Source organism: Venustampulla echinocandica (genome assembly GCF_003357145.1).
Source record: "Venustampulla echinocandica strain BP 5553 chromosome Unknown scaffold_0, whole genome shotgun sequence".
Taxonomy (NCBI): Eukaryota; Fungi; Ascomycota; class Leotiomycetes; order Helotiales; family Pleuroascaceae; genus Venustampulla; species Venustampulla echinocandica.
In genome coordinates, this window is record NW_022474205.1 from 3,856,799 (window position 1) to 3,882,738 (window position 25,940).

Genomic DNA, 25,940 nt, shown 5'->3' on the forward strand with positions numbered 1-25,940 from the left:
AACAGCATTATAGATTTCGACTTCTAGTTAAACGTCGTACCTAGGTAGGATCGGCCGATATGGGGTCCACCCAGTCCACGCCCCTACACGTGATATCTTTCCGAGAGTTCGAGGCTGCATAAAAAAAAAACCCTCGTTGCCACGTTGTGCTTCGGTGCCACACAGCCTTGCGACAACTGTGACGCCAGCTTGCGCATTGCCCGCATAACAATAATAAATCGCAAGAACAACACCGACACACCACCCCTACAACAACCCTCAACGATTATGGCTAGAATATCGACAATGGCAGTAGCTACTGCTCCAGTTCCCGTTCCAGCTCCAGCTATAGACCCCACGTCCATAAACCTAACCCGGATGTTGGCACGACTGCAACAGACTCTCATCGCTCCCTCCTCAGAAACTGAATCCAGATTACGATTCTCGAGCTTTGAGCGTGAGAAGGTCGGAACGAATATTCGATATGCTAACCAATTACTTCTACGCCTTGAGGAAGAGGCACAGAATATTAAGATTCCAGCAAAGAAGCAGGAGACACAAGCAGAGCTATACCGAAAACGAGAGCTGATTTTGCGGCTAGAGGAACAGTTACAGGAGTTTGAAGAGGTTCATCCCTCCATCCATAAAATATAGAGAGTATCAACGCTAATATTCTTGTCTAGTTAGGAGAACACGAAACAGACGAAGATTCCTCCGAAGGCGAGGATTTACTAGGTGAAGATACGCCTTCAGAAGAAACAGAAGAATCGCATACGCAAGCATCACTCCCAGAAACTCCCTCTGAGCTCAACCAACCGTCTCCTCCCATACCCGAACCTCGCGCTCCTCCAGAGCCACAGAGAGAAGTCCAACAACCGACGAGTCAAGCACCAACAGAACCAACATCTACCCTCCGCTCCCGTAACCACGCCCACGAAGCTGAACGCGCCAAACTACTCGCTCCCACTACCTCCGTCTCCACCGGTGCCTCCACAGGCTCCTCCTCCCTGAATACTCACACCAAAGAAGCCCTCCTCACGCACCACCGCACCGAACAAGAATCCCTCACAAACTCCCTCCTCGATATGGCGTCGGCCCTCAAAGCCTCCTCCCAGTCCTTTGCCTCCTCTCTTGAGGACGAGAAGGATATTCTGAACCGTGCAACTCAGGGTATGGATAAGAATGAGCTAGGGCTAGAGTCTGCTACCAGACGCATGGGTATGCTAAGGAGTATGACAGAGGGGAAGGGGTGGTGGGGAAGGATGTTGATGTATGCGTGGATTGCGGGGTTGGCCCTGCTTGCAGTATTGATTGTGTTTGTCGGGCCCAAATTAAGGTTTTAGCATTTGAAAGCGGCAGTTGTATAGATATATGATTTGATGGGAAAGGGCAACGGCTTTTGGTAAAGGGAAGATACTTTTGGAGTTTCAAGTCTAACGAAAGCGAGGTGTTTATGGAAGATCATTATGGGCTTGTATTGGATATCCGCAACGACCCCCTAAAGTATTATTTGATAATGATTGAATTGACAAATTTATCTATTTGGATTTGCTCAGTCGTTTCAGGCCACGCATGCCCTCCATAACCCAGACTTCTCCCCCCTTATCCGGCAGCTCGATTATGAAGTGGGTCCGCTGAACAATGACCGATATTAGCATTTCCTTGCACTGGCCATGACAGATGCATGCGTGATCCATAATAGAAGACAGCAACCGAGAAATGCGAAGCTGATACCTTTTTGTTGCTTCTATCATCTCAAAACTGTGCAAGATCCGTAAGCAAGAGTTTGAGCTAGGGTTATGAGAATTTGTAATTCCGCATTAAGGACACGATGTTGTTTGATTGTGTTAAATAAGGAGACTGTTTTTGGATATTTGAATAGTCTCAGCCTTTTTGAGTATAGGGTAGATGCGAGAAATTAAAGGGGAGAAGGTGCAGTTGGTGAGAGAGGACGGCCGTTGAGATTTCTGCTGCGGTGGTAGGCGACGTGGGTTAGGAATTAGATGCTTCTCCTTTAACGCCGGGATATTTCCCACTTTCGTGGTAGTTTCCCTGATGCCTCTTGTGCAAATGGGAATCTGTGCCAGGGTGGATGGCGCTGGAGGGAGGCAATGAAGAGAGCTGCGAATGTCGTTATAGGAGCTCGAGGGCAGCCATGAAGCCATTAAAGAAAATAGCTCTTCCAAAGACGCCTAATAAGCCTCATTGTGAGAAGTCACCAATGACAAGGAACGTCTCGCAAGACCCATTTCAATATAAGGGGTAGATTCTTCGCCGGAGGAGCTAGTTTCAGATCCCTCATGAGTTGTGGTGCCATCACTGTCCACGTTCGTATTAGTATCAGTAACCATTTTCACGTTCCTCTCCTCGGGACGCACATATCCCGAAGGAAATTCTCCAACCGGGAGACCCAGAGCAGGAGGCGTGTAGATGAATAGCCCGGGGTTCTTAATCTTTTCAAGACGCATGTCCCATTCTACGCCTGTCTTCTTGGTGAAGAAAGTTTTGAAATCACGAAACGCATCATAGAATATTTTTGGCCTGCATTCGTCGCGGTAATAGGATGTCTTGCAGCTGGAACGGTTGTATTTCGCGCCGAACATGTAGTGAGAAGGCTTGGTGTGCGATTCAAAGAGCTGGGAGCATGATTAGTTGTTGCAGAAGACATACATTGGGAAAATAAGGGAGAGGAAGACTTACAATCATAGTATAACGCTCGGTAGTCATACGACTACCATGATTAACCCGGGTGAGAACAATTTTATACTCGAAGCCAACGGTATCATAGTACACATGATTGAGTCCTTCCTCGACGTTAGTAATTGGATTTATCTTCGGCTTGTCTGCAAGGAGGTCAGTCATTTACTATTATTGCATAGTTCTCTTCCTATTTGCACACCTTCTTCGAATTTCTCTCTGAATCTCTGTTGGTCCTTCTTCCCTTTCGCGATCCGTTTAATCGTTCGCTCGAGAGTGTATCCCCTCTCGGCTCTAAGACGCTTGACTTTGCGGAGCAGACAGTCTTCGAGCCAATCGAAGACGACGATTTGGCATTTGTCTAACTTGGACGCCTTCTTGACTACAGGAAAGTTTAGTTAATCATGAAATATCATATAAAGAAAAGGCAGTAAGGGGAGCATTACCTTGAGATGTCGGTTTCTTGTAATCCTCAATAGAGCAAATTAGGTGAGTGGTGCTTTCGGTAACTTCTCTTTCAAAGCTACCACCGTGAAGGGTGATCCATTTCGCAATCTGCTCATGGGGGAGATTTTTGTCACAGCTGGTGAAATTACCCGACAAGGACATCTCCGTACCTCTGAATATTTGCTTTAACTGCGGGTTCCTCTTAGGTGTTGCCCGCTTGAATGTGGGATTTGGAGTTGATTTTGGACCCTTAGCATTACTGCTTGTGGCTTTCCTGCTTGTAGCCTTTATGGGGGCCATATTGACTTGTGGCCGGTGATAATATTGCGCGGGATAAATTGGTGCAATCTGAATTAAGAATTTAGAACAGAGTTTCGGGTGGGCTTTCGTGAAATTCGGCTCAGCATCCTCAAAATAAGGAAATAAATTTGAATATTTTGGAGTAGGTGAGACTAAAAGCTGAGGTGCCCAAGATCAGCGAGGTCTAGGATAACGGAGCATGAGAAAGTGGTACTGTTTCTGGGTCATGGAAACAGAATGGAAACGGAACGCGTGTTTTTGCGGATCTAAACACCTGAAATTGACAAGGCGGTTCAATTAATCCTTGCGCCAAGTCATGAGTAGCCGTGTTATAGCAGTTTTAACTTTGATAAAACTCGTGAAGAGAGAACGGGATCGGTGTTGAAATGTGATTGAAATTCCATAGAAGGTGTTGATAATTTAAGACGTACCGTCAACCTGGGCCAACGCGTTAGATTATTGTTGAGAAAGTTAAAAGTTATCGACGTTGATATGTGTGTGTACACAGGAAAGAAAGCTCCGGGAATTCGAAGGTTAAGGTGGAATGACTGAGGGTGAGACAATATGTGTAGAGTTATTAGATTTAAATATGGTTGAAAGAAGCATAGAGGTCTTTTAAGCTGAGCTGATTAAAACTTGATTGCTGCTAGCAACCTATAAATGTGGTTGAACGGTGAACTTTGAGTTATGGCCAAGTCGGAGGGAAATTTTAAAGTTGTAATAACGAAGGTGGTCCTCCTATGAATAGCAATATTCTGTCCCTTTGGGATTGGTGGAAGATGCTACCATGTTGATGCATAAACGGGGGGGAGGGGTTCCTAACTCGGTACAGATAGGAGGCTTTCATAAATTTGGTATATGTAAGGATCATAGAGCACTTGCTGAGATTTGGTACTATATATGATCATGTCATCATTTAAAGTGTCAAGATACTAGAAACTGGCAAGATGCTCTGCTCTTTATCGGTATAATTTGTATAGAAATATTATGACCATATTAACCTAGATGGGGCTTTGGAACTAACTACTTTACCGGACGGATTTAGCAGCTTTTATGAATGCCTGTATCTTTGAAACGCTTTGGACTCCGTTCTCCTCAACTCCGCTGCTCACGTCGACTCCAATGATCCTATCGCCCAGTTGGCCTGCTGTACGTACAGCGTCTGCTACGTTTTCTGGATTGAGACCACCAGCCAGCAGGACCTGGAGCCCTTCGTCATTCTTGAGAACGTTTTGCACGTCACTCATGTCCAACTTCTGTCCTGAACCTCCAGACCCAGAATCGAGCAGAGGTACTGTGTGGTAACCTCTTCTTCCAAGACCTGGTTGGCCAGGCTTGAAACTTCGAATTACAGGAACTGGGATTATATTAGCCCATTCAAGGGGCTCGCTCCCGTGCAGCTGGACAATATCAAGCTCGTAGGCCCTTTGCAATTCCAGGATTTCTTCAAGAGGTTGGTTTTGGAATACTCCAACCAGCAACGGGCGATGACTCGAGATATTTGAAGCGGCATTGGCAAAAGCGTCCGTTGCTTGGCTGCCAATTCTGTCACTGGCCAGCCCGCCAGTTGTGACGCGAGTTTCATGGACAGCCCTCGAGATGGCGATAGCATCCTTGAACGGAACGTGTCGACTCCGTCCAGGAACTAATATCATTCCGATCAAGTCAGCACCTGCTTTCATGGCTTCAATTGCCGTTTCTGCTTTCTTTGTACCGCAGATTTTGACCAGAAGGCTCCCAGGGGCTGATTTTATAATGGGCTCTGATCCTCCTAGAAGTTCACGAATGAACGCAGTAGTATCTTTCGCACGCATCAAAGCTTCACCTACAAGCACAGCCCCCACTCCATTATTCTTATATGATACTACATCCTTGGCCCCGGAAATTCCACTAAGAGCGCAAACGATGGTTTCCTTGGGGACCTGGCCGAGAAGTCGGCTTGTTGTATCTAGATCCACCTCGAAACTCGTCAGATTCCGATTATTGACCCCGATAACCTTCGCGCCAAGCTTTACCGCTATTGACATTTCTTCATCGTTGTTGACTTCAACTAAAGGTTCCATGCCAAGAGACTGCGAGTAGCGGTAGAGCCTTGCTAAAGTAGCCCCATCGAGCATCTTTACTATTAGTAAAACTGTATCTGCCCCGGCGAGTCGAGCTTCAAGGATCTGATACTCCTCAAATATAAATTCTTTGCGGAGCACCGCAGGTCTGTTGGGCATCCCCTCTAGAGCCTGCCGCACAGCGCGTAAGTCATCGATACTCCCTTTGAACCACTCCGGCTCGGTTAAAACAGAAATAACGCTGGCTCCAGCTAGAGCATATGTTCTAGCTTGGGCAGGAGCACAAGTTGCCAGTGAAATGATTCCTTTGGATGGAGAAGCTCTTTTGATTTCAGCCATGAGCGACAGCGGAAATGGCGATTGTCGTAAGCGGCCGACAAATGAAATCAGAGGGGGAGCTATCTCGAGGTCGTATGCAGCTTGGAGATCACTAGGCCGCTGCGAAGGGATCTCCTTCTGCGCTGCCACCGACGTTTTACGATGCGCAAATATCGTTTCCAGCATGTTTTCCTTCTGCTTGCCACTGGCACCGTTGGAGGTCGCTTTAGGTAGACTTGCAGCTTTCTTGGCCAGTCTTTGGTTCTCTTCCCACGTTCCCCCCTGCATCATCAGGAAATTCTTGAGCATCAGCCGGCCCTCCTCGGTCAAAATGCTTTCAGGGTGGAATTGAACTCCCTCGACCACATATTTTTTATGTCGAACACCCATTATAATTCCTTTGCCCCCATCTGGCCCCACTTGGATCGAAGAAGATACCTCTAAACACTCCGGAAGGGTGGTGTATGTGCCGGCGAGCGAGTGGTACCGGGTAACTTGCACGTCCTGGGGAACGTCCTTGTATACGCCCTTCGAGTCGTGTCGAATTGGGGATGTCTTCCCGTGCAGAATCTCCCCAGCGTAACTTATGTCTCCTCCGTATACATCGATGATGCATTGCCTAGGTTAAATTTAGTCCATGATCTGAGACATGCAACCTGTCCACTACACTAGGTGACTCACTGTCCCATACAGACGCCGAACACAGGAATCTTGCCAGCGAAGTGTTTGATGGCATCGCGACTTATCCCCGAGTCTGTCTCTGGGTGGCCGGGACCCGGGCTGATTACCAATTGCGTTGGGCGCAATGCGATGAGCTCTTGCACGCTGATCTTGTTATTGCGGTACACATTGACCGTTGCCCCTTCGAGCACGAGGTATTGGGCGACGTTATAGGTAAACGAATCGTAATTGTCAATGATAATAAGATTCGACGCAGTAGCAAGAGGCTGCACTGCTTGGGGTTGCTGGGGGGAGTGATCAATCAGGCCACGGGGGGCCATGTTGGAGGTTTGGTTGTGGTTGTGGTTGCAGTGAATGTATAACAGATGGAGCGGTGTTGATGGGATTTTGGACGTGGTGGGGGAGTGGCGGAAACCGGGGCTGGGAAGGCTGAAAGAATTATTACGGTGACCACCTCAGCCACCGCGCGCAGTCTCGCGCGCGTCTCCAACTTCGAGACTTTCACCCTCGAAAAGTCGCAAGCTCAACGGCCTCTACTCTCCCGCTCTTCTTATGCACCAAACAACGGCGGGTTTCTGCTGTTGGCTTGCTGAGCTTGGGAGCAATGGTGCCAATACCGGATTCTAGCTATTTCCCGCCTCTGGACAAGTGCCTGAGTGGAGAGCAGCTATTAATGTGAGCTTGACCCCCCATGGTATGTCACCTTTGCCTTGGGAAGCTGCTAACTTGATAACGTACCAGCTCTTGGAAGTCGATTTTCCCTGCGATCCAGAGCAGCACGAATGGCACAGGTGCAACAAGCCCACAACCTGCTATCGAGCAATTTCTCTCTGACCCGGCCGTACGAGACTTATTGACCAGTCCTTTTGATGCCTTCCCTCCGCCAACTTCTCAGACAAAGTCTGCTTTCGAGACGAAGACCTCTGCAATTAACGTCACGCCTTCATCGAACGCGCGGTACGATATCAAGCAAATCAAGGATGATGCGCTATGGTTGACCAAAATTGCCAACCTTGGCGAAGTGTCCGCCCTCCGGCTGGTGGTTCAAGAATATCAGTCGCGGACATCAGCGAAGCTGTCAGGCCCGTTTTCAGAGGATGAACTCTCGAGCATACGAGAATCAGCTGGCGATAGCAAGTTTTCCAGTCCTATTGCTCTTTCATTGCTCTCCCGAGGAGCAGATGCTACAGATATCGTGGCCGAATTTGAGACGGAGGACAATCGACGCAGCCGCATACTGTTGATATATCTTTCCGAACGCCGCTATCTCCTGAAGTGCATTGAACGCTTACTTTACGCTTTCTTCATTCTTGAGTTACCGGCGTCTGAATACGGGAAAGGAAAACAGGTTGGAACGGCGGATACATGGCTTGGGGATATCGGAAGGGCGCTCGTGAAGAGCATTGGGCCACTTGAAACTTTTGCTCTGAGGTGTTTCGAAGCTATCGGAAATAATGTACAAAACATTGGCAAAGGCAGTGGGTGGTATGAGGAAGATGGTGGGCGGCCCGACCTTGAATTCGAATGGGTCTGTACGCAGATCATGGAGGCGACCCACACAATGGAATTGATATTTCAAATTGTGTTCTTCAACACGAGCTTGCCATCCTCCCAGTTAGTTCTTGGGTGGTTCCGGCTCGTACAATCTTGTGGATTTTTCGACCAATTCAATATGGTACTTATTATTCCGAAGACTCTCTCCTACCCACTAACGTTCCATAGGAAGAACCAACTGTTCAGATTCTCATCTTACCACTCCAAACCATCTCTATGTTGGTCTCTTTGTCAGTATTTGGCGTGGGAAGTACTCTGGATTACCTCAAGGACTATAACTCGGGCGCGGTAGTATCTTCGGATGTCTCAGCTGATGCTCCATTTATTCTCAATACCCAAACCATCCTTGAAATCCACCAAATTATGATGAACGCTGCAGACGGAGGCTTCGTCACGGCAGGCCCTCCACTTCTAGCATGGGTGACTATCCTCAAAACAATGAAACAACGAGTCTGGGATCATAAAACCTTGCAACTTGAGGACGGCGAGCCACTAAGTCGATACGAGCGCGGAACCTCTGATGGAACCGATGCGACATTAACCTCTGATCAATATGAAGGCGTGATGGAAGACATTATGGATAGCTCAGATGAGGAAGACCCGATTGACTTCATGGCCCGAAGCTCAGTTAATCAGAACCACGTCTTAGAAACTCTCACTGGCCTTGCGATGCGACTCGGCAATACATCGGATGCATTCTTCTCAAATACAACAGCTGCAATGATGAGGGTCATCATTCTAGATCTTATTGCAACTAGCAACAGTGGTCTCGGTTATATCCCTGAGGTTGTAGAAGCCCTCCTTTCCACGCTCTTTGGGGGGCAAAACTATTGGGATCTTGTGGACCTCAATCCTCAAAGTATCATATCGGATCCTGTTGCAATATTTCTAGGGAATGAGGAACTGGTCGCAGCGTTCCTTCGAAATGCCATGTCCAGATACCCCCTTGAGTCTTTACCCTTTTTACGGATGATCCGCGCTGTTGCATCCTGCCCATCGAGCTACTCTGAACATGGTGCCAAATCTGCCCTCAGCTTCCTGGATTCGATTCCTTTTTTCACCTACCGATTACCAAATGATTTCGCAGATTATGAGACGGCACAAGAGGAGGACAACAACAACACCGTTCGTCTTAAAGTGCCTGTTCATCTATTTGATACTCGATCAAAGGCCATCCATCAAGGCGCGCCGTCCGAATCGCTAGCTCTGACCTTAGCTGACAAAGACTTCTGTATCCCTACAGGAAGCTATGGCCGCATTATCTCAGACTCGGGCCCAAGAGTGGTTTTTTGGTTCCACGAATATTCTGGGCTGAAGTATTTTGGGACCTTGCTTGAAACGTTCTTGACAGCGAGCAACTTGGTGGATGCCACGACAGGTCTGCCCGCTGATCGAGATTCTGTCATGGAGATCATTGATATACTTGCTACCATTGTACTTGGTATCTCGAAATCAGACATCGATGCGGCCGATGCCAGAAAGGATGCCATGCGTATCCTAGAAATTGCGAGCTCAGGCTTAAGCCGCAATCGCGATATCATAACTGTAATATTTGACATTTTCGAAGACGAGCTTCAGAGACAATCGGGCTTTTCGAGCACCGAAGCACCTCTGGGGGTACTCATCAGCTGCACACACTTCATTCACTCGCTGATCTCAATTTCGCCCGGTCGAGTCTGGCCTCATCTGGCGAGGAGCGCACTTCTGGGAGTTAGCCGCGGTGGTGGAAGATTGCCGAGTATCGTGGAAAGTGTCGAGCTTGTATCGGGGAGATACGAATTTCTCTCGTCATGCTCGCGCTTGTATGAGGCTTTGGTGGAAGATATTGCTTCCAATGCTATGAAGCGGCGAAGCGGTCCCAAGTCTACTGGTAGATTCGAAGATCGAGAGGATATAGGAACTGGTGTCCCCGATCAGCTTCTGTCAAAAATCATGCTTTTCTTTACCCGCTACTTAATCGATATTCTAGAGAGCTCATTCAGCTGGAAATTTGCGGAGGAAAATGAGCGTCGCCGATTATTCAGGGACATTGCCAGCACATTCGACAATATTCTTCACTATGTGTATGGCATCGAACCCACTCCACAACCGTCTAAGTCTCCGAAAACCGCATTCGAAAGCGTTGAACCCCCCTCAAAAATTGCCAAAACTGCATCCACGACTACGAATGAGATAACATCGAAGATCACAGGTGCCTTGATAGCATCAGCGTCGCAGCTTGTGGATAGCTTTTTAGCTACTTCTACTAGCAGTTTGAGGTTCCAGCCCCTATTGATTGTATATTTGGATGGTGTGAAGACACCAGATTTGACAATCTTCTTGAACGAGTTGGGCCTATGGCAATCGCAAGTCAATGCTGTACTTATGTTTTCCACGACGTTATTAAGGGTTAGCAGCTTCCTGCAAAGGCCCGCTTCCCAACTCGAAGGGCAGATGTTTAAGGCTGCTCCTCTGGTTGCAAGGTTATACGCCGTAACTGACGCTTACAAGAAAACTGTTCTTGGGCTTTTCGAAGCTCTAATTGTTACTGCAAATGATACCTCGGACCCTCCTTCGTTGTTGGGTCACTTGGGCTCACACACTGCGAAAAATTTTGTTCACACCCTCTCTGAATTGGACAAACCTTTAGCTAGAGACGATAATGTCATGGCGATCTGGCATTTCTTGGCCACGGTTGTGAGCAACAAACAGAGGTGGTTTGCAAATTATCTCCTCACTGGGAAAACTCCAAAAGAAGCCATTGGAATAAAGTCAAGCAGCACCGATCTATCAGTGCTAGAAAAACCACTTTTAGCCACGGCGCTCGAAACTCTTTCCACGATTGAGAGCATTCCTAAAAGTCGAGCCCTAGGGATGCTCGAATTTGTGGCGCTAGCACAAAACTTCTGGCCGTGGGCTGTGTACAGCTCGCCAAAGCATAGTAGCTTTTTCGGGTCTATCTTACGGTTCGTCGCTGCGCTTAAACCGATTCAGCAATCTGCAAGATTGGAAGATCAAATCGACGCTTGTTTGCAGACCAAGATTGCAGCTTGCACTGCTGAAATAGTGGCAATGCACATGTTCCATTCTAGACAAACCGGAGCCGAGACACCTTTAAATAATCTAATCCCAAATTTGGATTATTTTATAAGATTTGCTGTTTTAGTTCCCAGTCTAAATTCCTCGCTCCATACACTATTAAAACGGAACTTTGAGTCTCGATATCCCGGATGTATTCCACAAGACCTGAAAAGAACGACTTTGGACGAACGGCAACTTGGGAGTGAGTACTTTTACGACTTATCACTTGCCGACAAGATGTTGGGCCTTGATGAAGCTTGGACTGGACGTCGAGGCAATGGGTTGCGAGTCGAATTTGAAAATGCGAATGTCAACCTGTCTCTCGTTGACGCGCAAATTGTAAGCCGATACAGTCAAATAATAGATCATTGCTAATGTTGTTTAGGCTCTTTTCCAAGGTTGGAAAGTTCTCGCTGTCGAGATCAGCAATAATCTTTCAAAACAGACTGAAGCGCAAAAAGCGCTAGTTAAGGTCTCCATCGACTCGTTAATTGCGAATTCCAAAAGCCAGTTTTCAGAAGAGATTTTCACCAGACTATGTTTTCAACGGGCGGATTTCTCGCTCATACTTGCTCAGCGCCTAATGGAGGCCAAATGTACCCTCCCAGAGATGAAGGGCCTCCTCACCAGAACTTGGACCACTATTCGCACCTTCAGAGGCTCGTTTGAGAGGCCTCTCCGCAAAGAGGATGCTCCTTATTACAGATCGTTACTGAAAATTCTCTTCATCGCGATTCGAGCGCACGCCAATACCAGTGAGCAGGAGAGTCTCAATGTCTCGGTCCGAATGACCCAATCCACCACCGTTGTTCCGGTTATTCTCGATGTCATCAAATATGTGGTCGCCATGGGTATGCGCGAATGTGCATCTTCCATCCACGAAGATATAGCCGAATCGTCACCAGAGGATATTGCCCTGATCACCGGAATTTTGCAATCTTGTCTCCGCATCCCAGAAATCGAACTTTCCCAATCCCAGATCGTCTCGACGATAATAGCGAATGATACAGCTCGAGTTGCCACAACACTCTTCTCTTGGTCTGACAGCATTGCCATTGATGGTGACCCCATCTACGGCGAACTCAGCATCCTCTTCCTCCTAGAACTGTCCAGCATGCCTCTCATGGCCGAACAACTTGCCATTGAGGGCGTACTCGGTCACATCGCTTCTGCGAACATCACATCATATCTTCGGCGTGGTAACGTGGGCCCCTTTGCCGATGGCGCAGGGCTGCAACGATGCTACAACATTTGGTTCCGAGGAATCCTCCCCTTCATCCTCAACCTCCTCGACGCAGTGCAAACCTCCATCGCCGCAGAAGTCGCCATATTTCTCAACCAATTCTCCCCCTTACTCGAACAATGTGCCAGAGCCTTTGAAGCGCCAGAACTTTCACGCACAGCGTCAAAAACACAGCCCAAATACATATCCTTAAGCATGTGCTCAGAAGCACACTCCTTAGCCCTGATAAATTACATACTCAACAACTTCCGAGAGAATCATCCTGGGACAGCGGATATCCCGGAGTTGAACTGGGATGCTTCTGCTACGCTGGAGAATGTTGAGTTTTGGCTTGGTGCACCGTTGCTGTTAGCAGAGAAAATTATACCTATGGGTGCGAGAGAGGCAGATCTAACGAAGCAGAAGGTTGATGGAGCGGGCGGATCTGCACGTAGTAGATTGGAGGACAGTGTTGTGACAGAGATGATGGGGATCAGAGATGTGCTCAGTGGCAGTGATGGTTCCTGAAGTAATCGATAGCTGGGCATGTAATATTAAATGAAATGATGTAGACTCGCATTTCTTTCCGTGGCGTTCATGAGATAGGAAGGTCACTGGGGAGAAGGAAAATGAAATTTTACCATGAATGAAGTAGATGCATTCATTAAAAAAGTGTAAACCGATATTGCCTCGTTCCCATACGTCTCAATCAATTCCAAGTCGCACATTGAATCAGGAATGTATGCCAGCGAGATCATGTTTTACGCTGGCTTCTAAGAGGGATTTGGGGTTCAATAAGAACTTCACGCTGGCCAAATAGCTGAGGTAGGTACTCTTTAATAAATACGCTGTTATTCCGAAAATATATTCGAACTCCCCCGTCAGACTTTACACAGCTGGAAAACCTCTTCCCTCAAATTCTAATCACACTCAAAAACTGGTGGGGAGCTGAACGAAAAGAAAGGCACAAAATTAGAATCGAGGTGTACACGGAAGAAAAAGTTTGCCGAATCCTAGGACAAGAGGGTCCCCTTTAGATATAGCCCATAAAACGAGTAGAATCTTGGGAAATTAAACCCAGAAAAAAGATGGAAGTGAACGTAATTATAGAATTACTATCTGGGGGCGCAACTGAGCTATTCAGCCTATCGACGGTAAATATTGCTATCACCTCTGCGTAAAGCTTCTAGGCAATCTATTCTCCCCTTCCTCATACTCTATCCCGGCGGCCTCCCTTGCCATATCATTAACCCACGCACAATTTGGTACCAGCTTCTCCCCACTAGCGAATTTATCCGCAAGGTAAAACCAGCTGAGAGCATTTCCAACCGTGCCCACCTCATCACTGACACTTTTGCTCGCGTAATCGCACATCCTCTTATATAGTTTTTCATCCGTCCATAGATTAATCATATGGGCAGCAGCAGCTTGCCAATCTCCCGGCTCAATTAGATATCCGTTCTTCTTGTCTTGTACTTGAAGTGGAATGCCACCAGAATTAGTTGCGATTACCGGCTTACCCTTGTGGAGGGCTTCAGAGACCTTTACTTCAAAGCCTTCTCGGGTCGAGAATTGTAGGACAAAGTGGGCAGATGAGATGAGGGCATTGAGGAGTTGATCATTGGGTTGGAGGCGCATGACGGAGACAGAGCTGAGCAGATCTGGGTAGCGGGTTTCTAGTGTAGCCATCGTTTGGTCGTAGATCTGAGCGCCGTCAGGGTCGTCAATTGAGCCATTGCCGCAGCTATCATTATTGTCAGCTTTATCAGAATTTGGCTGGTTGGAACGTACATTGCCAATTGAGGTGCATCCGCAAGCGGAGATTTCTTAATTAAAAGACGCCGGAACTCGGCATAGGCTTCGATAACATCTGGGATTCCCTTTGCGGGATCAAACCGGGCTATCTGAATAATATATTTCTCTATTGAGTGGTTGTTAATGCATGTAGGTAGTCCTATTTTCGTTTGTTACGTACTTTCTGGATATCTCAGCTCAGTCCTGTAAAATTGGTCAGCTTTGCCAGCAAATCGAACATATTGAAGACTAACATCCTTATTGAGTGGCACTGTTCGTTATACATATGGGTATAATATGCCTGTTCCCAATCCCTCAGAGGTTTATTAAGTCCGTCGAGCCTATATATCTAGATTAGTTGTGCAAAAGCTATTGGATGAAGGGGGGGTTTACCAATCTAAAATGGCGCGCAGGAATTAGTATATATTCAGATATAAGGGGAGGGCTTGCGGAATTTTGGTTGGATTATGGTAAAACAAATGAAAGATTGGTGGGGGGAATAAAACAAACACTTAGGGGATGGGTTCATGCTTACCTGTGGTTGCTGGAAGATAACAGGTCATCGGTCTTGGGACGTTTTCGGGAACAAAGCTTGGGATTGGATGACTGATAAACAAATCTGCTAGTTTGATATTTGCCCACAGGAATTGCCAAACATCATGTTGAGGGGTCCCCTCGATGTTTGCCAGAGCACTGTGTATTTGAATGTGGCTACGATAGAGAACTGGCCTATCGGGAGTTATTTCCTTGATTAAAGGGATGAGACCTGGCATTTGAGGATCGTCAATCTACATAAGTTAGAAATGTATTCCAGAAGCTTTAGAGAAAACTTACTATAATAACATGTGCTCCACCCTCCTCTGGAGGCCTCAGAGGGCCGCCTGGATTAAGCCAGTAACGAGATGCATTATCCTGGATCCAGGCGACCAAGGCCGCCTTGTCTTCAGCACTAATGGCCTCATGTGGTTTGCTAACACCTTGGAGAATGTTGTGCATATTTTTGGTTATGCGGAAGACTCCGGGCTTTGGTTTTGGCACATACCTAATAGTGTTAGTGAGATGAAAGGACCAAACCCAGGATATTAGGTCACACACCAATTCAAGTCAACTCCCAGAGACATTGCCAATCGAATAAGGGCATGTCTCATGAGGGCAACACCGCCCCCCTGTGGTGTACTTGAGAAGAATGCAATTTTTGTTCCCCTTTCTTTCAATGATAGGACAAACTTCATCATTGCATCCCATGTGCGAGGACTACAAGTGGTTTTGAAGTCCTGTGGAGTGAGGAGGCGAGCTTGAAAGCCTGAATCGACTTCAACGGCACCTCTCCAGCCCACTTGAAGAAGCGGAGTTAGGTTGGGACCAAAATGCCTAACAAATTAGCTTAGAAATAGAATATGGGAGCAATATAGGGATGCTATGGCCATTGATGCAACACAGTCCAGATAAGTATGGGGAAAGGGGGAACTTACATGATGCACTTTCTCGCCACGGAATCTGCTTGCTCATCGACCATTTTATCAGCCCAGGAGATATCACCCCTCATCTCAGCTTCCTGTTTCTCCAAGCCGGGTGTGAGGATTGTAATTGGAATGATGTCAAGTTCTAGCCAGAGCCTTGAACACAATCTTGGACTACGTTTGACAAGTTCCCACGGAATGCCAGCACCGACGAACTTGCTCGTATTAATCTGTTCATACTTCTTCAACTCTTTTACAACATGATCTGCAATAGGATCTTCAGACTCCTGCGAGGATTTCAGATCAATGCTTTGGACGGCAAAGTCGATCAAGTAGCAGCTATCATGAATAGCCGTAGCAATCATCGCGGTATTGGTGTCGGTATCACTAAAGGCCGCCGACATGCCAACAAAGAGAGGCTATCAATTCAAATTCAGTAAATTAGTTCCCAACAGACGGAGAATTCAAACTTACTGTGAAAGCAGCAGCAAACCTGCCCTCCTCCTGAATTGAGGCTCGGACTTTGCGATCATGATAGGTGGGTGATTGTTTTGAAAAGTTGTGATCTTGCTTGAACGCCATCGCTGCATAGACGTAGGCCCTTAAGTGCTTGGGTACCAGTCGAAGACGACGAGATAATAGGGCAGGAGCCCCTGAATAGCTGCTATCTTCAGAGGCGTCATCCCGATGCGCAGCGAAGAGATCTTTGTGCCGATTCATGATCTCGGCGAGCTGCTTGGAGACCGGCATGTTGATATTGTGCTATGCCGAGCTGCCCACGCTGTATCTAAATCGACGATGAAAGTTGGGGAGTTGAATATGACGTTGGTATTGGTATTTCTGAGTTAAAAACGAGCTGCTGGTGATGAGGAATGAATTTATAGTAAATGTGAGAGTTGACTCTGTGGCCAAGTCGTACGACTTCAGGAACGTAGGTTGAGGCTGAAGGTTGATTGGCGAATCATTTCATCAAGAATGTATGTTTTGGCGCCAAGGACCAACGAAGAGTCAGTGTCTTGGGTAGGCATCGTCATCGGATGCTTGACAACGTCATACCGTTATACATTCCCTTTACCATCTTATCCTCAGCCTTGTAGCCTCGGCAGCCTCGTGGAGAGCGTGATCTGAGGAAGCATAAGACTAATGGTACTTACATCTTATGGCCCACCTTATCAGACTGGTAATTGCAGTAGCATATCTCATGGGTTGCTGGAAATTAGGCAACATAGGCACCTAGGTATAAATGGACTATGTAGATCTAGATTCATTCTGAAGTTCTTTGCATGCGATATTATCCAGAGTCGTTCATGCTGCGAAGGGACCTTTGAACAACCAGCTCCCCAGGTCGTCAACTAGCTCCTTAACCCTCTTTTGATTCACGACTACCACTTCTGCCCCCGGGTTATCCATCATATCGTGGGTAAAACCATGTCGTACCCCTCTAGCCAAGGTCCACTTGTAGGTATCTTTTTCAAACCCGTAAAACTCCTTTTCCTTCCCAACTTCGGTCAGGCCCGCAAGGTCAACCATCAGGTCCCGTCCCTCATTAGCCAGCATATCATACTCTGCGCCTACCATATATACCCATTTAGGCAACTTGTCCTTTGTCGCATATCTGACACTCAGCAACGGGTCCCCCAAGTTCTGCCCAGGCCGAACATAAGCCCATTCCCAGATCGGGCCCCAATCCTTAAAATCGTCCATATCTTTCGCATTTCGGTAGGGCCTTGAGCTCTGTTTCTCAGCTGGCGACAGAGTAAAATCCGTAAGAGGGTACCAGGGGATAACCCCATTGATCTTGCTTTTAAGCTCGGGTACCTGGGCGGCAGAGAGACACAAATTCCCACCGGCGCTGAAGCCCCCCAACACCACACGCGATTTATCAATAGGTAGAGCTTCGTCTTCAATAATGGCGTTAGAGATCGCGACCACATCGTAGGTTGGCTCTGGGAATTTGCTGGTCGGTGACTTCCTATATTCAATGCTGGCGACTAGGATATTGAATTTATTGGCAAGTACAGCACAAAATTCGTCATCGTATTGGGCATCAAGGAGAGCGAACCCCCCGCCATGAAGGTCGAGATACAGAGGGAGAAGTTCACCAGGTCTGTGAGACCTCGGAACGAATATTCGATTGGCAAGGCCGGGTCGGCAAGGGTATTCTTTTATGATGGAAGGCCGGAGCGGTAATGGGGTCGTTGTGAACAGCCGCACAGACGCCAAACCAAAGGATGATAGCAGCTTGAGGCTCCAGAGCTTCAGGCCATATATAATTTGGGTGGTCGCAGGCGGCAGCGATGAGAGATAACTGGCCGAGCCGGACTCCAGAGACGCCATATTGAGATATGGCTCCTTTCCAGTCTCTGTTCACACAACTCAGCGAGACAAAAATATGTGAAGAGATGCTTCACGATGGAAATATAGGGCTAGGAGTTTTGTGAAGGGAAACGGTCGGGTTTGATAGCTCATGCGAAATTATGGGTTATCTTGTGAGGATTATGTAGTACAGGAATCAGAAAATGACATTCGCGTTGCGTTGCGCGTCGAGGCACAGTAACGCGTTACCTACCTCAAACGGAGTATTCGTAAGCAAATATAAATATACTAGCCCATGGGCTATGGAATAGGCAACTAGATTCCATATATGTTGGAGTGCGCAGCGTGTGGCACCAGCAACGCAGATGGGGAAGATAAGATATAAATCAAGATGAACGACGTCAGGGCTGGTGGTTAAGATTGCCAAGTATTCCTGATGCTCAAGGACTCGCGGCTTACTAATAACATTGAATAACGCCTTTATGCTCGCACGCACGAGCACAGAATCCGTCAGAGCGTTCGTTATAAATTCTTGGCGAATACTTAAAATTCGGAACGCGCATCTACGAGTGGTAGGATTTCTTAGTACCCCAATACGAAGATTTATTACGTATGAGTTCATACGTATACGCTCGTCATGGTTCTAGATCAACCAAAGATAGATGCTCTGCTGCAGTGGGCTGAGGTCAATCATACCAGTCTTCATCCCCATGTCGAGATTTATCAGGACCCAGTCACCGGCCTGTCATTCCGGGCAGTTGAGGACATTCCCTCTGGCGACAAACTGGTCAACTGTTCTTATCACACAGCCTTGTCTTATCTGAATGCCATCCATGGATCTGCTCAATTCCACCTTCATGAATCTCCGCGATTTCCGCGTGAATTTCTCGATGAATTGGGCCACGATGATCCGCATATTATTGGGCATTTCTTCTTAATCCAGCAATACTTGATGGGTGCGGAGTCCTTTTGGTGGGACTATATTCGCCTCCTCCCACAACCAGACCAGCCAAAGGACATGGGCCTTCCCATCTGGTGGCCCGAAGCCGATCGAAAGTTTCTTGCTGGGACAAATGCTGAGCCTCCAATAAGACTAAGACAGCGCGTATGGAGGGATCAGTGGAAGCAAGGAATTAATCTCCTTGAGAATCGCTGGGAAAATTTGGAGGCCTACACCTATATTCTTTATAAGTGGGCTGCAACCATATTTGGAACACGAAGTTTCCGTGCCTCGTTAACCATTCCCGAGGAGATGATAGGAAGTTCCTATCCTAGTGTGCAGGAACGGGTCGAGATTCTAGATCATATCAAAAAGGATCGATTCTCTGTTCTTCTCCCAGTTTTGGATATAGGGAACCACGACGGACTCGATTTCGTTAAATGGTCCAAGGCCCCAGAAACGGAGCAGTTCATTCTTTCCACGTCCAAAGAAGTGACGCAAGGTGCCCAAATATATAACTTTTACGGCCACAAGTCAAATAGTGAGCTGCTAGTGGGATACGGGTTCACAATTCCTCCTACCATGTATCAGGATGTCGTCAACCTCAAATTGACCCCTACTTCTGATGCTACTCAACTGCGCCGTAGTCAAACTTGCCATAGACGTCCTCGTCCTGATCAAACAACTGGAGAATTTATGTTCCGAATGCGATACCAAACCTCCCCTGGGAAGCATACAGGCACTATTTTCGGCTTAAAATACTTCTCTCACGGGCTGTTCGAGACCATGGTCTGTATGGTAGCGAATTCCAGGGAGCGCCGGTTTATTCAAGAAAATCTTGGATATTGTCTCGAGAGGGACAGTGATATGTTTTCCAAGCCTTTATACCGAGCTGTCTCTCGTGTTCTGCCCATTCTGTCCGCTAAGCTTGAATCTGAAATCGGGAGAATCCGAGATAGTGAAGCCGAGTTAGGGTAGGTAGTGTTTTCCGAGTCTGGGATCTATTCTAATTAGACTTACTAACGCATTTCGGGCATTCGTAGTAACCCTCAGAATGAGAATCAGAAACTAGCATTGGACTATAGGAACAGACAGCTTGGTGTCCTCGAGACTGCTCTCGCACCTATCATCCACCAGATCCATGAAGCGTCTTCATTAAGCTCTTTCTGTCAACATCCTCGCCATCAGGCATCCCCACCACATCCAGACTACGCCCATATAACGGATATCCAAGCCAATCTTTTGTCTCTAGAATGTGCTTTTGATTGGCTGCATATCTACTACCCAGATATCCACGATTCACTCGTGCGAATCATTGCCGATGACCAGGAAGAACATCTACCCTTAAACTGGAGTATCTTAGTAGAAGACTGGGATAACGCATACTGGATAGTCTGGATCTATCTGATATGGAAGCTATGGGCACTCGATAGACAAGCTTTCGAGCTGCGGCACGGCAATTTGAGATCTTGGTTGCCTGAGATGACTTTGTAAGGGCACTTGCATATCTAAACCCCTTGACAAAGCTGACATTTCTATCCGCAGGGCTTACAATTACGAATCGTTCCGTGAAGGCGGCCAATGTGGGGACTTCTACTCAGATCCCTCAGAGCACGAAACGATCAACCACACAATCCAACAGATTGACCTTCTTCCTCAGTTCAGTGCTATCCACAACCCGGAAAACCTATCTTGGGAAAAACTACGGAACTTTGCGAGTTTAATCGCATTGGAAGAGACTATCCCGGCTACTTTCAACATGGACCATGGGGGGTCGATTGAGCAGAAGGTACTTGTTTTGCCAGCGAGCAAACGAAACAAGGCGTTTCCTGGGCCTTGGCCACTGAACAGGAGAGCTTAGTCAAAATATATATCATACATCTTGGATATAGTAAGACCTATACTTTCTCTATCTAATCTCCCGAAATCATGATATGAATTCAAATCAAAAGGTTATGGAATCTCCGGAAGGGATTTATTTCCGGGCCGCCACTCCACCTGCTTACGACCTGCTCCCGCGGCTTTGTATTGCTCAGCCCCCTGGTAGATAACTTCAAAGTATTTAGTGGTATCGCTGACGCAGTATTCCGAATAGCCCTTGAGATATACGAATGAGGCATACTTTACCCCCGAGAACTACAGTAACCATAGCATACTAAGGGCTTAGTTCAGGTTGAAATTAAGATGGTAAAAAAGGACAAATGTTAATATCAAAACTACGCCCTAGTTAAGCTGACTGCATCACACTCATATTTTAATATTACTGTCTCCAGTCGCACAGCTGCACTATAGACGGAAATGCGGCACCTGCTGAGATTGCTATATGTAGTTCCAATACCTCTCAGGCTCTCACGAGGTATCCTTAGCAGCCACTTAGCGTATTCGAAACATATAGGGGCAGTGCATCTTTAGCATCGGGAAAATCTTATGGGGACTTTCCAAAGTTTGCATGCGGTTTTTATTCTCGAGAACGAACGAGCTTGTTGCCGTCATATATGTCTCGATTGAGATGCACCGTCTGGCGAATTATATACCACATCCGGCACATTTTGCAACTTAGTGGTGGGCACCTTCATCTGGTGATAGACTGCGCCACAATAGCTCCCACGTTTTTCCTAGGTAGTGAGCGGGGTGAGCTATATACCTACCGAAGTCGTGCATGCATTTCCGCCCGACGTTGGAAAGCGCTATTGGCCAATCGTCGATTTCTGCATCGGATCTCTCATCCCTCAGTAGCTTACGATCAGAGATGCTAAAAGCCTGAGCATACTAAGCACCATGGCAGTTCTGCGTTGGCGGAAGTCGGCGAACACGCCGCTCTAGCAAATTAGGCTGTTCTGTCGTACTACAGACATCGTCAAGACTACCTAGGGACACATTAGAAAGAGTTGATACAACGCGAGTTGCGTTAGGGTCGAAGGGCATTGGATGTGGAGTACGAAGAGGCACTTCGTAAGGTTGAAGATTGACTATGGAATGATGACCTGATGTAATGTTTACGTACTGCCTAGGTAGATTGGCATAGGCACGTATAAGCCCTTGGCGAGGAAGGCCAAGGGCAGATCAACGAGTCGTGGATTCCTAGCCCTCCAGACATGTAAACAGTGCCACGAGAAAGTGTCCCTGTCGAGGCTGGCCGGTTGAGGTTCAGGGTCTAGAGAAAGGAAAGCTTACGACGATCATGAGTTCCGACCATCTATTCGTACAGATCGAGCAACGTGGAGGTAAGGGCCGGAGAAATCCAAGGGGACTTCATGACCAAACCATGACCATGACGAGCGAGGCTCAGCACTGGCAGACCGGCACTACGTGCCAGCTCGCGCGCCAAGTTAGGCCCAAGGCTGAGCAATCCCATCAACCCTATCAATCCCATCAGGCTTCTCCAGTTCGTCGGAGGAGTTCCAGTGTTTCCATGGCTAAGACGGCAGAGGCGGCCAATCACCCGGTCACGAGACCGATTTTGAAGCCCAGCTCGGCAACGATTTGCTCCGTGGCCAGGGGAGATTATCTGGAGTGAAGCGATTCCTTTGTCCATCCATGGTATGGCTCCGGCCAGTTGTCGGGTCGGGTTCTACTTTACTGCTTCCAGGCGATATACGAAGGTATCTGTATCTGAATCTGTAACTGTAATACTGATCTGTATCTGCTATCCAACTATTCAACCTGCCCTCTCGGGCGTGCGGGGTCCATTGCGGCTATGCTGGCTCACTTATTTGCTTTCTTACTCCCGTCAAAAGTCCAAAACAGTGATGATGATGATGATGATGATGATGTCGTTGATGACTGGCCCGGCAGATTCTAGGTAACAGCGCCTCTAGGGGTTCCGAACGCCGACTAAGCCTTGTATCCTAGGGCGCAAGAGAGGACCAACGGACAATCACCAGGAGAGTGCCCGAATCTTACTGATTTGCCCCCTAATTCTTACGATCATTTCGCATTTCGTATAGCCAAGTAGCTAGCCGTTGCTGGCTTCCCCACAAGGCTCTCTGCGCCAGCGACCAGTGCTACATTACATACTCGTACTCTACCGGCATCCTGCTGGGCCTTGCAAGCCACCCCGACTCCAACCTTGCGCGTAGCACAATGGCAATGATAAATACAGTGCACCTTCCCCGCCGCTAATAACATGCCATACCATTTCTCCTCCGTTTCACATATCCACAGCTTCTACCAGTCCACGAAGTACTCGATACACAAATACATACCTCCCTATACGCATACACATTTCAAGATGGCATCCACGGTCGACAGTGTCAAGGACAGCCAGCCAGGCGAGTCGTCTGTCAATGGCGGATCCCGCCCTTCTCGTACTAGGCCAGGCGCCAGCGGCGGTCCAATGGTGAACGTGGAGCCACCAAGAAGAGAGGATCTCCAGCCCAGCTATGCGCAGGTCCTTCAGAACGATGATGTCGGCGCGCATGGCTGGTACGGAAGCATGAGTGCGTAACCCGTTGGGTTCAAATGAATTGGATCCAGGCCCCTCGACTCTAAAGCTCCGTCAGCTAACGTTCGCGTAACATATAGTCAACGCGTTGGGCTCATGTATTGGAACCATGGGCGCCATTCCGTGCTGCATCATCTGCCCGAATCCATATAAACCCGTCTCCCAGGGTAACGTCGGTCTGGTCACCAAGTTCGGCCGTTTCTATCGCGCAGTGGACCCCGGTCTTGTCAAGATCAACCCGCTCAGTGAGAAGCTTATCCAGGTCGATGTCAAGATCCAGATTGTTGGTATGTATAACTATAGTGGGCGGCAATAGGAGCAGGACAGAGCTAATCCCAATAATAGAGGTTCCTCAGCAAGTTTGCATGACCAAGGATAATGTTACCCTCCACCTGACTTCCGTCATCTATTATCACATCACATCCCCCCACAAAGCTGCTTTCGGAATCTCCAATGTTCGACAGGCACTCGTGGAGCGCACTCAAACAACCCTCCGCCATGTCGTCGGCGCGCGCGTCCTCCAGGATGTCATCGAACGCCGTGAGGAAGTCGCCCAATCCATTGGCGAGATCATCGAAGACGTCGCATCAGGCTGGGGTGTGAAGGTAGAGAGCATGCTCATCAAGGACATCATCTTCAGCAACGAGCTGCAAGACTCCCTCTCCATGGCCGCCCAATCCAAGCGTATTGGAGAATCCAAGGTTATCGCCGCGCGCGCCGAGGTCGAATCCGCGAAGCTCATGCGCCAGGCGGCAGATATCCTGTCCAGCGCACCCGCCATGCAAATCAGATATCTCGAGGCAATGCAAGCCATGGCCAAGTCCGCCAACAGCAAGGTCATCTTCTTGCCGAGCGCGTCGACCGTTGGATCATCGATGCAAATGGCGAATGCGTTTGGCGAGGGCTCAGAACACAATGGCGGCCCTTCGGCGTCGCAGAAATATGATACCGATTTTGGAGGTACTGGTTTCCAACAGGCGATTAACGCCCATGTGATCGAGAATATCTAGGCACACCTGCTGATGATACCGTGTTTGATTAGCGTGGTCTACCTGAGCTACTTATCACGCCTTCACCACGACTACATGCTTTTATGCGACTGCGAAACAAAATCCGAAGTCCGAAGTTTATAGTTTAATATCCTGCTGTTTTTCGCCTGTGGTGGTCGACATGAGGAATGGGCATTGTCGACGAAATTGTGGGAATAGGGTCTGATTTCGTTTTGTTCCGGTTTATGGCAGGATACCCCCTCACTTTATGCGACTTGAATTATTCGGTAGTAATAATAGCAAAAATGATACCATTCCTTACAATGACCCTCTTATCTGTGTGTAACACCGTGCTATTTCAACTCAAGGAATTGCCAAAACCTTTGTGTCCCTAGAACTCAGTGTTACAGCTGTCGAATCTACGTTCTATCGAACGTCTGCCACCTAGGGACATTACCCACCTGCCTGGCTTACCAGTTTATTAGCGTAACTAACCAACATCCTAAAACAAAAATTATAGCCCTATTTGTTAGTTCTTCATCACCTAAGATTCAACTCCCTCAATTACCTGCCATAATTTCTTTCTACAAGACTAGAGCAGGAAGTGTCAAGCGCCCCTTCATATTAAAAACCCAAAGAACGAAGGAGAGAGCAAGTACTTCGGTATGTATTCGATATAATAAAAAGTACACAGAATAGTTGGTCACTAGCCAGTAAGATCAATACCTTTCTGTGTAACCTTACTACACCTCATAGTAGAAAAGCCTGTTGATTTATACCCCCATCGGCTCTCCCAGCGTTGGTAGCCACTAACTTTCTCCATCTCCAGAAGGTTTTAATAGCACAGTACCAAAACTAGCTTAAATTCCATTATCATGTACGAAGTATAGACCGCCAATAGGGCCGGGGGATCTCCATGCCGCCTCGTTTCAAGCCATCAACCAATAAAACCCAAACTAATTTGATTTACACATACGTTTATAACGCACCAGCAAAGACCTCCTAAAACACCCCCCTCCCCCCTAGCCTGCAACTCACACGCCATCTCATTGCCACACGCGCGGCAACCATACCTTAGCTACCAGCACTTTGACATCGATCGCATTGGCTGACGGGTGGATATCTACAGGGCTCTAGACTGGTTCCGTTTCTCCACCTGTCATGTTTTTGCGGGGTAAAGTATAAAAGGGTGTGACAGACATGTGAGACCTTACTAGACACGGACAGGCACATAATATAGCTATGTAGGTGAGGTATGCATATGCGGGAGAACGGAGCTCGAGAATGAATCGGGGGGAAGGCTTGGTAAAGATCGGGATTTTTAGGGGGGCGTGGGATGGGGGCGTGAGATGGGGGCATGAATAATAAGAACTTATCTTGTGTGTATTGGGTATCTGGGCATGCTCGCGGAGGGAAGAAGGCGATACGGAGCTGAAGTCGCGGAAGGGGGTACTCACTGGTAATTGAAACGGGATAAACACATGTAACCGAGGCAAAAGGAAGAGGAAAAGGGGTTTAAGTTGTAATTTTTCATTGTATTTGTTCAATGCCATTAAAGTCAGGCTATGTATTTGCCTGCTTAGTTTTTTGAGGCCTATCATTTTCCATCGCCACGTAGTCAGTCTACTTCAAACAACCGCACAGCCGTCTCGCATCTGACCGCTGTGTATCTTGTG

The 25,940-nt window shown here is 47.7% G+C and overlaps 8 protein-coding genes across 8 annotated transcripts; 4 read left to right on the forward strand and 4 right to left on the reverse strand.

The window, feature by feature from the left end:
* Positions 1-285: 285 nt before the first annotated feature.
* BP5553_01208 (Uncharacterized protein) lies at positions 286-1,322 on the forward strand (the record flags this gene model as incomplete). The annotated part of the gene is made up of 2 exons (XM_032009831.1): positions 286-606; positions 663-1,322. 2 exons carry the CDS (start codon positions 286-288, stop codon positions 1,320-1,322), a joined length of 981 nt encoding a protein of 326 aa, XP_031873885.1.
* An 849-nt stretch (positions 1,323-2,171) lies between these two features.
* BP5553_01209 (uncharacterized protein) lies at positions 2,172-3,423 on the reverse strand (the record flags this gene model as incomplete). The annotated part of the gene is made up of 4 exons (XM_032009832.1): positions 2,172-2,615; positions 2,680-2,822; positions 2,879-3,058; positions 3,123-3,423. The coding sequence occupies 4 exons, from the start codon at positions 3,421-3,423 to the stop codon at positions 2,172-2,174; spliced, it is 1,068 nt and encodes a 355-aa protein (XP_031873886.1).
* A 1,028-nt stretch (positions 3,424-4,451) lies between these two features.
* Positions 4,452-6,805, reverse strand: BP5553_01210 (Multifunctional tryptophan biosynthesis protein; the record flags this gene model as incomplete). Its single annotated transcript, XM_032009833.1, has 2 exons — positions 4,452-6,423; positions 6,486-6,805. 2 exons carry the CDS (start codon positions 6,803-6,805, stop codon positions 4,452-4,454), a joined length of 2,292 nt encoding a protein of 763 aa, XP_031873887.1.
* A 284-nt stretch (positions 6,806-7,089) lies between these two features.
* Positions 7,090-12,849, forward strand: BP5553_01211 (Uncharacterized protein; the record flags this gene model as incomplete). Its single annotated transcript, XM_032009834.1, has 4 exons — positions 7,090-7,160; positions 7,227-8,160; positions 8,208-11,438; positions 11,485-12,849. 4 exons carry the CDS (start codon positions 7,090-7,092, stop codon positions 12,847-12,849), a joined length of 5,601 nt encoding a protein of 1,866 aa, XP_031873888.1.
* A 639-nt stretch (positions 12,850-13,488) lies between these two features.
* BP5553_01212 (Glycosyltransferase family 4 protein) lies at positions 13,489-16,325 on the reverse strand (the record flags this gene model as incomplete). Its single annotated transcript, XM_032009835.1, has 8 exons — positions 13,489-14,065; positions 14,113-14,242; positions 14,297-14,386; positions 14,651-14,903; positions 14,950-15,157; positions 15,211-15,486; positions 15,588-15,994; positions 16,050-16,325. 8 exons carry the CDS (start codon positions 16,323-16,325, stop codon positions 13,489-13,491), a joined length of 2,217 nt encoding a protein of 738 aa, XP_031873889.1.
* A 555-nt stretch (positions 16,326-16,880) lies between these two features.
* Positions 16,881-17,912, reverse strand: BP5553_01213 (Uncharacterized protein; the record flags this gene model as incomplete). The annotated part of the gene is made up of 1 exon (XM_032009836.1): positions 16,881-17,912. One exon carries the CDS (start codon positions 17,910-17,912, stop codon positions 16,881-16,883), a length of 1,032 nt encoding a protein of 343 aa, XP_031873890.1.
* A 616-nt stretch (positions 17,913-18,528) lies between these two features.
* On the forward strand, positions 18,529-20,692 carry BP5553_01214 (uncharacterized protein; the record flags this gene model as incomplete). The annotated part of the gene is made up of 3 exons (XM_032009837.1): positions 18,529-19,805; positions 19,875-20,321; positions 20,377-20,692. 3 exons carry the CDS (start codon positions 18,529-18,531, stop codon positions 20,690-20,692), a joined length of 2,040 nt encoding a protein of 679 aa, XP_031873891.1.
* A 2,370-nt stretch (positions 20,693-23,062) lies between these two features.
* Positions 23,063-24,285, forward strand: BP5553_01215 (uncharacterized protein; the record flags this gene model as incomplete). Its single annotated transcript, XM_032009838.1, has 3 exons — positions 23,063-23,270; positions 23,356-23,562; positions 23,621-24,285. 3 exons carry the CDS (start codon positions 23,063-23,065, stop codon positions 24,283-24,285), a joined length of 1,080 nt encoding a protein of 359 aa, XP_031873892.1.
* Between the last annotated feature and the right edge of the window lie 1,655 nt (positions 24,286-25,940).